Genomic DNA, 12,480 nt, shown 5'->3' with positions numbered 1-12,480 from the left:
CCCAGAAGAAAGAAGTATAAATAAACCTTAACCTTTCCTTAACGTTTAAAGTATCAGTGTTTTTCCTTTACAGAAATATCCCCCTTATATATTTTACACTTTCCCCAACAATTATTCATTTCCCTGACTTTCCAGGTTTTTTAGATTCCAGTGTAAAGATAAATGACATTTTAAACAGATCTTTAATCGAGGAGTTCCACAGTTCATTCAGGACGTGGTTGCAAAGAATGCAAAAGCTACTTCTCGAGTGACCCTTGTGTCTTATCTTGTGCCCAAAGATCGTTAAATCACGAAACGCAAACTCACGATTCGTATCTCGGAACTCATTCCAAATTACTACACACAATTATCCTATTAAATGGCCAAAAAACCAAGGCCGAGAAACTAACCTCAAGAATCACTGCCATGATCTGAACCAATGCATTCAAATGAAGTAATGGGTAAATTAGATTTCTGATTGGATGAATCGATATATTATTGAAATTACTTCGTGATGGTTTCGCGATACAGGAAATCTTTACTTGATATAATATATGCTAATTAGTATATAGTCTTTTTTTTTTACGAGAAGGACATGACCATAGGCTGTATGTGTGTGTTATGTTATCGATTAATAAGTGCATTCATCAAAAATGACGGAAAAAGAAATCGATAATCGATTCCTGAACTAGTTTGGGGAACCCATCGAAGGTCGATTATAATCATAACAACACCAAATTGTACCATAAAGCCTATAAACTTGTTTATTTCTGGAAGTTGTTGCCAACGAGGGTAAGAGAATTAATGGTTTCTCTGTCCGTGACGTACATACGAATCAAAGCCAGGCATTACATTTTAAAAATATTGTACCAGAGGGAGAAAATATTGCCAGGTTTGGCCGTAAATTTTAGTTGTTTGGATTAAGATTTTTCACCGAAGTAGGCTTCGGTTTCTGTTTTTTAATCAGAGTACCTACGTGCACGGCACGAGGCTCGAATTGGACGTGAGGGCCCATGGGCAAAGCAGGAATCAGGTAATCCTGCAACCAGGGGTGGCTCAAAAAAAATACCTCTGCGCATGCCGGGCCTACTTATTGGCACCCCCTGCCCATTTCCTTCCAATTTATCTTTATCCCAACATTTGCTAACAAACAAAAAACTATTTTTCGCCCTTTCACCGAATCTGGTGCTTTTTCTAGAACGAATAGAAATCATTTACCTAGTATGTTTTGGTGAATAAAAAAAAGTTCCGCCCTTTTTCCTCTCAGATTCAGAGCCCTTCCAGAGCGGTGCCCCAAGAGCCTGCCTACAATTAGGGTGAAAGATAGTGAGTAAATATACTTTGCTTCAATTTTTGGAGCCCTAGGCAAATACCACACTTGCCCATAAGGAAATCGGGACTTGGCAGGGCTGTGTCAAAATGCATGAGCCTAGCCGAGTCAAAGGGGGCCGTCATGATATTGCATCCGCTACTGTGATTTCCGAAAATATTTGTAAATCTTTAGACTGGGACTCGGAACCATTTAGTTACCCAAAATCTCCTTCAGCCCGAAGGAGCGCGATTCTATCATGAGCACCCATGCTAAGTCTGCTATGTGCCAAAATTTATATCAGCATAATGGGGATTTTAGAATAGAACTTGATTGCGATGTCGATCAAGAGCACATTTGGGTGCTCGAGCAATGCTGGAAGACACCCGATATAAATGAACACGAGAAATGTTTTTCGAATTACGCTGGAAATTTTTGATAATTTGTGTGGAAAATATAACTTTGACTGATTAAAATTGTTTTTTTTCTTTTCATGTTATAGAGTCCAATGCGGATCCCGTCTATAAATGAAGTCAATAGCCGGCAACGGACATGGCGGCGGTCAGGTAAATACTATTAACACCTTCACGAACAGGCTTTCGGCAACAAATTTAGGCGAGGTACTATTTAACTAGCAGAGATAAATCCCCAAAACTGGTATCATTGTTCACACGTCGAAAATGAAGGAAGAAAAATGAATATAGGGCAGGTTTCCGTTCTTTCTTCCTCCCTCTCTTAGCTATCCCTACCCTACGTATTCCTAATTTTAACTTGTATAAGGAACCTGTTTCTTCCAAAACTTGGGTCCCAAAAATATAGGGGTTCTATGGATAGTATTATAGAGATATATCTTTTCGACTTTTCTCCAAATTCTTTTACATGTTAAAATACGGCAATATATACTTTATATATGTTTTTAACCCTCAAACCGTCACTCTTTTGATCATTTGCATGTTTGCACTTGCTCCAGGTCATTCTTTTGGTCATTCACATGATTTTACCCTCTCTAGGTCCTGGTCCCTTGCTCTGTATATAAAATTAAATTATTCCTCGTTCTGTATGCCTCTGTATTTCAAATTAAAACATCACTCTTTTGGTTATTTACAAACTTGCTCACGCTCTGAGTCATTCTTTTGCTCCCCTCATACTCTCTAGGTCACTCACTAACCTAGTCCCTAGCTCTCTGGGCAGAGGCGGATTTATTGAGATTTATTCAAATTTTGCCGCCCTTCTCTCATTTTACAAACTTTTTTTGGCCGCTAATTCATCAAGTTTTGTCGTTCTTCGGAATTTGCCGCCCTGGCCCACTCGCCCCCCCCCCCGTAAATACGCCACTATGAGTATGGATATATTTGGTTTCATATTCAATCATTATTTTCCCTTGCTGTTCCAGATTATTTCTATCCAGAAATGATACCTGAACCGGATTACAGCGACGAGAACGATTCCGAAGAAGAGAACACGTCCATCATGAACAACAGCACGGACAGGGAAAAGGACACAGAAATCGAGGAAATGACGGCCAAACACGACACGAGGAGGAAGCCCATGGCACCTAAGAACGACATCGGCGAAGTCAGGCAGAATAATAACAACAACAACAGAAACTTCTACAAAGACGAGCCCCAGACGAGGAAGTCGGAAGAGGGCCTCGTCGTTCCCAAGAAGCCGCCGAATCCTTACATCGAGTCCGAGGACCGAAAGAAACTCTGCAAGGAACTCAAATTCAACCAGAAATAGTAAGTGGCACCTCAAACATTTCACGTCTGTAAGTTTCGGAAAACATACAAACAAAAATTAGCCGTTGACCCATGACCCGCGGCTCAAATGTGGTCGTCGGAGTCATCTGATATGGCCCCCGACCGCAAACCTGATTTTGAAAAAATTAACTAAGCGGCACATTCACACATCCCTTATGTGGCCCGCTGTGCATCTTCACATCACTAAAATATGATTCTCGGTACATTTAGCTGAGCATTGGCGTACGCAAAAAGGGGGGGGGGGGGGGGGAGAGACCCTTGAGCCAAGATTATAGTGTTATTTTGCAGGGAAAAATGTAACCCCCCCCCCAGAAGGAAAAAACATCTGAAACCCCCCCCCCTTCGAGAAAATTCTGCGTACGCCTACGCACTTGAGTAACAGGTGGCGCATTTCTAAAGCACTTAAGTGGCCCGGTGTGCTTCTTTTCGGATCATTTAGAGAACCCACGATACATTTCCAAGCCACTAAAGTGACTTTTGGCGCTGTTTCAGATCACTGAAGTGTCCCTCGTCATATTTACAGATGACTTAAGGGATCTGCGGTGCAGTTCCACATCAGTTAAATGACCCGCGATAGATTTTACGGATTCACTTAATTAAAATGCCATATCTTTTTCAATGGAGTAGGCTTTCTTCAGATTTTTAGTGGATTTTGCATATATGAGAAACGGGACCCGAATTTAGGATACTTTAAAAGTTTGTCAGAGATGGGCAAATACCCTAAATGGGCGAAAAACTGTCGGGCAACAATGGTTTGTGGGAATAGTTTATGCCTTCATAATGATTTGTCACTCTTTTTCAATCCTCCCAGCAATGAGGCTTTTTGAATAGACGTCAGAATCATCATCAGCATCACTTTGAGGGTCAGGCAAAAAAATTATCCCATAGAAATCAGTGTTAAAATTGCCGATTTTAAACTGTAGAAATGCGGAAATATAGTGGGGTTTTCCGCCACATCAACAATTTAAAAAATTGTATAGAATTCTCGATTTTTGAAATATTGATTTCGCTTTGCGATACGAAGCCCAGGAGATTAAATATGAAGTAATTAGGCGGACTTACTTTTGAGTTGGATATCCATGCAATAACATTGATTTCAAAAGTTTATGTATATCTTCTCAAGCATGAAGATTAATGTCCTCGTATTGTCTTTTAATATTCAACTACATAAATTTCACACATATAGTTTAGGATGTTTTAAAATCAGTTATGGGCTCGTGAAGTACATCGAAGAAATTCCACAGCTTTAATAAAGCATTTTTTGCAGGGGAAACAGGCAGATGGATAACTTGAAGTTCAAGAAAAAAAAATCGAAATACCTAGCTCCCATCAAAAAGAAAAAACTCTATTCATTTCTATGTTTTTTTAATCTCAGCCACCTCGTTGGGCATTTTGCCTGTTGTGTCGTTGTATTTGTATTTCATGAGTCGCGTAGGAAGTCGCCATATTGGTTAACTTGGACACGGTTTGTATGTCCCTGAAAGAAAGAGTGAGATATCACGTTAAGCAAAAAGCCTCATTGAAGAAAACCCGGGCAACGCCGGGTATTATAGCTAGTATGAATATATTACAGAATATCTGAGCTTGTCACTGCTAAAATAAGAGGCTTTCAAGAAGGCAAGATATCTCGTGAATGCCACTTAAAGGGTTCGTAAATGAATTCAAATGGATGAAAAAATATAATAAGGCCGAATTCAAGTGACATTTATTTCAGATTTCCCTCTGTCCGACAAATTACTAAACATTTTTTTCAACATTACAAAATGTCTGGGTTTGTAAATGCTAAAATAAGAAGCAAGATATTGACGAGATATCTCGTCAATGCCACCCAAATGGTTGAATATAAATTATGTGCAATTCATCAATTTAATAATTTATCTATTAATACGAATAATTTTATTCGAAAATTATTGATTGCAGCTTCTAAAATGTCTGCTTCTAGTGATAAAAATTTCTCAAGCATGTCTAATTCAGTACAGAAATGTGATCTGGTTCATCCTTATTCTTCTTCCTGGATCCCGGGAAATGAGTTTAGATTCCCAGGAAATTCCCGATCGTATTTTAGGTGCGGGACCCCGGGAGAGAAACACTAATGCTCATGAAAGACAGATGAAGGAAAAAATTTGTAAAAAACCTTTTATCGCATTCCCAGGGAGGAAAAAAAAATTCACATTCCGAAACTTTCCGAATGACCTACGTATCCAGACATAAGGCTTCGGATCATATACAGGCCACGAGAAAGCTCTGATAGATATAAGTAAAACATAGGACTGTAATATATAAAAGAGGATCATTAATCAGTTACCGTTTGTCTTCCTTCTAGCGGAAATTTCAATCCAAAATCCGAACTACAAATAGCTTTAGACAGGTACCAGGAAGATAAGGCCAGGAAAAACATGGCCTCCAGGAAGAACTCTCTCGAGAAGATATTGGAACAGCAAGCCAAGAAAATCGAGATGGTAAGTGTATTATTATAAGTATAGCATAGATTCAACTCTGGTATTAGTTTCCTCTCTTGATGAGACAGACTTATCGAGTTCGATAAGGATAACTAGTGCTAATGCAACACGTATAGAAGAAGGCCTCCGCACGAAGCTTGTGAAGTCACTGAAGGCCATTTTACCTATAGCCACTGGATAATATACTACAAAGAAAGGGTGAAGATTTCGCATGCGTCGGCCTGCTATATCCAATGGCCATAGGTGAGATGGCTTTCTTTAGTGACGTCACGAGCTTCGGGCGGAGGTCTTCTTCTACAGGTTGTGTTGGCTAATGTCACCAAAGACACATGAAATCTGAGCCACATTATGATAAGTCTGCGAATGGTATCGTGATTTTGGGTGCAGCACTCTGATTACGATTAGTTATACTCGGATATCAATTAGATTTTCCTCAGCTCTCACCAGCTTCTATACCGCAACCACGATTCTTCGACCTTTATGAGTCATGAGCAGAGCCCGGATTATATTCACTAAAGACAGCGGTGAAATATGCTCAGAAAATATGCAAATTACACTTAAAAATGTCAAACCATGCATTAAAAACACCTAAAAGATGCATGAAATCCCCAAAATGTGCACTAAAACTCCTGAAAAAGTTAAAAATTCCGAAATAAGTACCAAAAAAGAGGAAACTATGCATTAAAAAGAATCACCATGCGAAAAAGCAGATATTTCTTAATTATCTGCATGTAATGATTCATTAGAAATTCCGCAAAGGAATGTGTACGAGATGCACGTACGGTTAAGTAGTAGCCAATAGGCCTGCACCTTGTAGGGTGAGAGCATTAGATGATGCCTGTTCAACACCATATTTGTCATTATAGCCATTTCTGATCGTTCATTAACTACTCATGAAATTAATATCTGAATACATATCAAATAGACATTAATTTTCTTTCACGAAATACTAGTTCACTCTGTTAATTTATGCATTTTTGCTCCTCCCCCTGCAGCAGGAGCAACACAAGACCAACCGAAGACCAGCCTGGATCGACAGACTCCAGGAACAGCAGGACTCTTGGATAGCCACCGACCCGAGGACGGAGGAGTTTTTGAAAGTCCACGCCAAGGTCATGTCCAGCAGTAGCAGCAGCAGCTCGTCTCCTTCCAGCCTTAGTCACTCGGACACCTCTTCCAGCTCGTCCGATTCTGGAACGACCAAGTCCAAGAAAGAAAAGAAAAATAAAGGCAAATAAAAGGACTGTCAGTTAGACCACAGGCCGAGTGAACTTTGATCGGAAAGGCTCTCATTTTCTTTGTACATACAACCAATATTTTTTACGAAATTCGCCAGCTAGAAATTCTTGAAATTCATTTCCAATTAAAGAATGGATTTTTTTTTTTTTTTTTTTTGGTAATTGACTTATAGTCTGAATATCTCTGAATACAACATTGAATGCAGCCGAACCCCGATGTAATGCCACCATTTGTCTCGCAGATTTCTGCGCTATAACGAGTTCGGCGTTATATCGAAACACAAATTAACGTGTGAAGTCCCTATACATGGAACATTTGTTCACTGAAATTTTTTGGCGATAAATCCGGGGGGGGGGGGGGGAGTATGGCGCTACATTGGAATTTGATTGTATCTCATGAACTGTATATTGTATCTGAGACGAAACTACTGAAGATTTATCGATTCAAACCTAAATTTCGTATAAAGTACGAAAGCCTGGATAACCAAGCGGAGATCGAGATGTATATAGTTCGGAAAGAAAATTCACATTCCTCTGTGGGGAATCGAACCACCAATCTCTGTCCGGGCGAGTGTTAACCATTGAACTACAGAGGACAGACATTTTTATTCCTTAGAGCATATGTATGAATGCTGAACGGGACTGCGCATGGACAGCCTCCTAGCTCAGCTAATAGCTCTTACGACGTTAGCCCCCAGATGGCGACATCGAGAGAAACGATATCACTCTCCGCTGTTCATGAAGTACGAAAGCCTGGATAACCAAGCGGAGATCGAGATGTAGTTCGGAAAGAAAATTCACATTCCTCTGTGGGGAATCGAATCATCAATCGAACCACTCTCCGGGCGAGTGTTCTAACCGATTCCCTAAAGAGGAATGTGAATTTTCTTTCCGAACTACATCTCGATCTCCGCTTGGTTATCCAGGCTTTCGTACTTCGTATGAACAGCGGAGAGTGACATCGCGTTTCCCCCCTTAATTTCGTTAATAAAAATATGAGTTTCGACATCTCACACAACAAAAAAATCCATTGTCATTAAAGGCCCAACTCTAACTGAATTAGGCCATAATTAGGAGGGGCCCCGGGCAAATCCCTGAACTTAGGTGGCCCTCGTCGATTGCTCGAATTTCTTCGTGGAAAAATCAGGCATTTGCGCATGCACTGGTCCAATTATCGTAGAGTGCCCACATGCACTCAAGAGGGCCTTGTTTGGCGGGCTCCATACGTTAAGACACAGGCACGCAATATGTTCCTTCTTCAAATTCAGAATCAGAAACAAACAAAATAGGTGAAACAACACTCAATGCCAGAAAATAAATAAATACCCTCCGTTGGAAAGCACCGTTATATAAAAAATATGCTTACATATATATTTAATCCTATATTATACCCGTAGTTTCTACCGCTCCTCTAGACCCTTCCATCGCACACCAGGGGGTGATATTGCCCACTTTGAGAAACACTGCTTTACGTCAACGCTTTCTCTCGCGTATTGAGTACGTAAATAATGAATATTATCATTTCATTAGAACCCCTGCCGTCATCTGTGAAGTATGAAAAAATACTAAACATCAGCCTGCATAAAAATCATGATCATTTCTGTCGCACCACGGTCATTTTCTGCACAAGAGGGATAATTAGACCGGGACCTACAATTTATTGCCGATTCCGAACGGCAGGCTTGTTTTTTATACTCGAGGTGTTACAAAAATCATGTTGAACTGAACAAAATTTTTATTTCAGTGGTACCAAGGATTCTTTTTTTTTCCAGATGGGGGCACATTCTATTTTATTTCACCTGCACGGACCTGCTGTTTCTTTGTACACAGAATTTCGATATTTGTGCTGAATGATAAAACAACATTAGCGTACGCAAGGGGGCCGCCAATGCCGAGATTATACTGCTATTTCACAGGAAAAAACGTAAACCCTTACCCTTGATAAGGAAAAAAAATTGAAACACCCCCCCCCCCCTGAGAAAATTCTGCGTACGTCTATGCAAAAAACAACATACCTTATTCAATATGGGACATTTTTTCTTTTTTACGCAGCGAAACACTCTGTGTACACGGAAGCATTCTCTAAAAGTCCATATTTTGTAAACTTATTCCCCATGAAAAAAAATGGTGCTTTCCTCAGTTATTTTTATATCCATATAACCAATAAAGTTTTATCAGCAAAATGTATGCCTTGCAGAAAATATTAAAAATAACAAAACTAGAATATTATATTACGTATGAGAAATATAATTAACTGTAAAATACCTGTGTGCTGCCACCTATCAAATTAAACTATTGTAATTCTTTGATTGGAATTAGTGACCTGTTTTGTTTTTGTTTTTTTATGGGGTTTTTTAATGTACTACATGAAAAAAAAATTAGCATGATATCAGTAAACATTTTATAAGCAATAATATTGGTTAAAAAATTGGTTTTCCTTAAAATTTCAGCAGTTATTTTTGTATCGTGAAAAATATGAGCTAAACTCGCTAAGAGCCTATTTTTTCCTAAGTGTAAGTAGAAAAGGATCCACATCAGGAACAGTTTGATTCTGGTCTGAATTCTTTTTACACAATTAGGAAAAAGTGGGATTTTAGCAAATTTCACCGATATTTTTTACAAAACATAAACAACAACTGATAAAATTTTAAACCCCCCCCCCCCAAACACTTGTGAGCCCCTCAGCTGAATAAGGTCTTCCCAGAAAATATGGCACAAGGATTTATGGCAATCATGGGCGGAGATAAGGGGGCGCGTGGAGGGGCATTGCCCCCCCACCCCCAGCGTCAAAGGTAGAGTCGACTGATCTAATGTATATATGAATTGGCATCATCATCATCGCGCCCCCCTCCCCAGACTTCCAAGTCTATCTCCGCCTATGATGGCAATACATATGTATATTAAGAGGTGCTGTCTCTCCCTAAGCCCTCTTTCTTTTTTGCCCTGGAGCTATGATAATAGACACACACTTTTTAAACAGATATTGAAAAATGTGTTTGAGTGTTCCATAGAACACCTTCATTATATTATGACGGACTCGCATCGCGGAGATCCGAGTTCGAGACCCACCGTCGCCACAGTGGTGGTCAGCTGAAATTGGTTTCCTGTGGTTCCCAACTTCAAGGCGCAAATGCGAGCTGATCTCCCTTGTTGGGAATAGTACGAGCTTACGTTTGTAATCCCTCTGGTCACCTCCAGATGGCGAAACTGATCCGTTACATGACTTTTCCCTTGTATCTTTTTTCCCTAGTATGATATGTTCGTTCGACGCCTACGCGTACGCATGTCTCGCTTGTATTACGTAAAATAAAATCGTCTCTTCTACGCATTTGCTCTCCCAATGTAAGCTATTTCGGCCCCGACATCCCTGTTAAAAAATCGCGCCACAGAGAGCAACAGGCCAACAAACAGTACAAATATTCAATCATTACACTTCACTCACTTCTGATGGCAGCACTGAAAAATCAGACAACACTATAGATTTGAGCTCAGACTGTTAGGTACACACATTTACACTTCCGGAACAACTCACTAGAGTAAATTGCCCATGGCGATAGACCTGAGTTGTGCTTGGTTTGAAAAAAAAAAAGCTTCATTACCATCAGGGGTTCTGCCAGAAACTGTACGTTGGAACTCCAGGCTAATCAAAAGCCACCCCCTCCCCTCCCCTGAATTGTGCCAATGATCATTTTGATAACTAACCACAATAACCTATACCTTTTTTTTATAACAGTCCTATGCGGACAAACATAATTTTATTCTGTGCAGATCTTGTAGGCCAGTATTTCTCAACTGCAGGGCCTTGATATCATTCATACCGGGGCACAAGTGATTAGCCATTTCATTTTGCGTTGGTCGTATGTTTAACCGGGCTTTCAACTCACAGAAATGAATTAAACCTTGCCACGGGCTTGAAAGGTTGAGAACCACTGCTGTAGGCAAAGTGAAGTTCTCCCTCTCACAGATATGACTACAGCAACAGTTGATTGAATAGCCTAGAAAAAAAATCTTTTTTCTTGATCCAATTGTAAATTCATTGATGGCGTTATAACAGACAACAACATGGCATAAAAACTTCTTTTTTTTTTGCCTATTAGAAGCACTAGAGGAAAAACGTTTTGGAACCATTGTCAATGCATGAATTTCAAGTTCTGTTCCAATACCAGAGAAACAGCATTATGCACTATGATATAATAAACATGTGAATGACAATCATTAAGTGTTGCCAATAATGTTTTCAAAAAAAAAACTGACCATGAATGAAGAACCTACAAAATATCTTTATAGCAAAAGTGAAAGGGCATAATCAATAGGCCTATTAGAAATTAAATTCACAAGAAAGAAACCTGAAATCCAGCAAATATCCTGACTAGGGAACAAGGTTGCAATATTACCATACACAAAGGCCTTTTCAGGACGAATAATTTTCCATAACATTTTCGTAGGTACAATGTAGTCACAATGTTTTAATTATGAAAAAGGATGTAACTAATATAATTGCATTTCTATTACCACACGTGCTGCACCCTCCCAAGACCAGATGAGGTGCGGTCACACATCACTAATGGCAGCTCTAGTGAAGGAGCTTCACTTTTGGATGTGTGAGGTCTCTTATATACATAAGCAAATCACAGCTACTGGCATAATTTCGCTGATGGGAATGGTGAATAACACCAATATTCTTTGTGTTCTGATAAACTATTAAGAGCAAGGCAGAGGGTGCATATATGGCGCTGGATGTTTATTCAGTGCATGGCAGAAGACTTGCCATGCTCCTTGCTCGATCATTCCAAACATTAATTCATTCAAGCCGATCACAACTTCTGTGGATCTTTCCGGAACTGTTATTCAATATAAGGCATCTATAAAGGAGGTAGTATAGGGGGCTCTAATTCAACATACAGCAGATTTGATTAAGTCCCCTCATTAGCTTGCTGATGAAAATAATCTTGAAAACAATAAATTGCCCGTCTTGAAAATAATGAAACAAATAATTACCATATTCATATCATAATTCGTGCGATGCGATCTTACTCCCATTTTGTCATGACGGCTCGCTGATCTGCCACACCACGCAACCAGAGCATCATGACCCTTCATTTTAATGTAAGTGATTAAAAATGAATCTTTTTCAAGAAGGCTCGCACCTTCTCCCAAACAGATCATGACCCACCACTCAGTCTCAATGAAGAGATTTTAGCAGGTCATGACAGTTCGCACCGAGGTGCCCCTCCGGAAATGAATGGATGCTTATTATCAGCTTTGAGTACAAGTGAAAACAAAGAAAGGAACAGCTTTGGTAGGACACGCCAAATTGGCGACTTTTTTCCGGCGATAAGTTGCCATCGTTGGCGCACTCTGGTTCGGTGTTGTTCTGCTGGGTTGTCGCTGTTCTGGAAAATTCTGCCAGGGGGCGTTAGTTGTTGTAGCGAGTCTTTTCAAACAGTCGTACAGCCATTTTGTCATTTATGCTTGTTGTTGGTTGTGCCGAGTATTTCGATTACATTTTCGTAGCTGGTCAGGTTGTATTGTTCCCTTTTTTTTCCTTTATTTAAACAGTGCCTGTATTTTATTTATACCCTGATCGCTTTATTATTTAAACAACGGTCTGGGCTTTATTTTAAACAATGCCCGGGTTTTATTTAAACCCTGATCGATTTATTTTTATCCAGTTTTATTTTTTAAACAATCCAGAGCTTATTTTTGTTTATTGTTTTTTGCTGTTTTCTATGCTG

At 39.6% G+C, this 12,480-nt stretch overlaps 1 protein-coding gene across 3 annotated transcripts in view; it reads left to right on the top strand.

Moving 5' to 3' along the window:
• The window catches only part of LOC149079190 (uncharacterized), a 56,898-nt gene extending 50,005 nt beyond the window's left edge, over positions 1–6,893 (top strand). For all 3 annotated transcript variants that reach the window (XM_089239955.1, XM_089239954.1, XM_089239953.1), the window contains 4 exons: positions 1,791–1,854; positions 2,682–3,027; positions 5,372–5,507; positions 6,503–6,893. In XM_089239955.1, the coding sequence (XP_089096081.1) occupies positions 1,791–1,854; positions 2,682–3,027; positions 5,372–5,507; positions 6,503–6,745 (789 nt within the window). In that variant the 3' untranslated portion in view covers positions 6,746–6,893. The remainder of the gene's footprint in view (positions 1–1,790; positions 1,855–2,681; positions 3,028–5,371; positions 5,508–6,502) is intronic.
• The last annotated feature ends 5,587 nt before the right edge of the window (positions 6,894–12,480 follow it).

The sequence above is a fragment of the Pholcus phalangioides genome, unplaced genomic scaffold (genome assembly GCF_987345545.1).
Source record: "Pholcus phalangioides strain wild (caught in Gottingen) unplaced genomic scaffold, Ppha-v1.0 ptg000012l_1, whole genome shotgun sequence".
Classification (NCBI taxonomy): domain Eukaryota; kingdom Metazoa; phylum Arthropoda; class Arachnida; order Araneae; family Pholcidae; genus Pholcus; species Pholcus phalangioides.
Note: the sequence above shows the minus strand (reverse complement) of the source record. Positions and strands in the feature narration are given on the sequence as shown.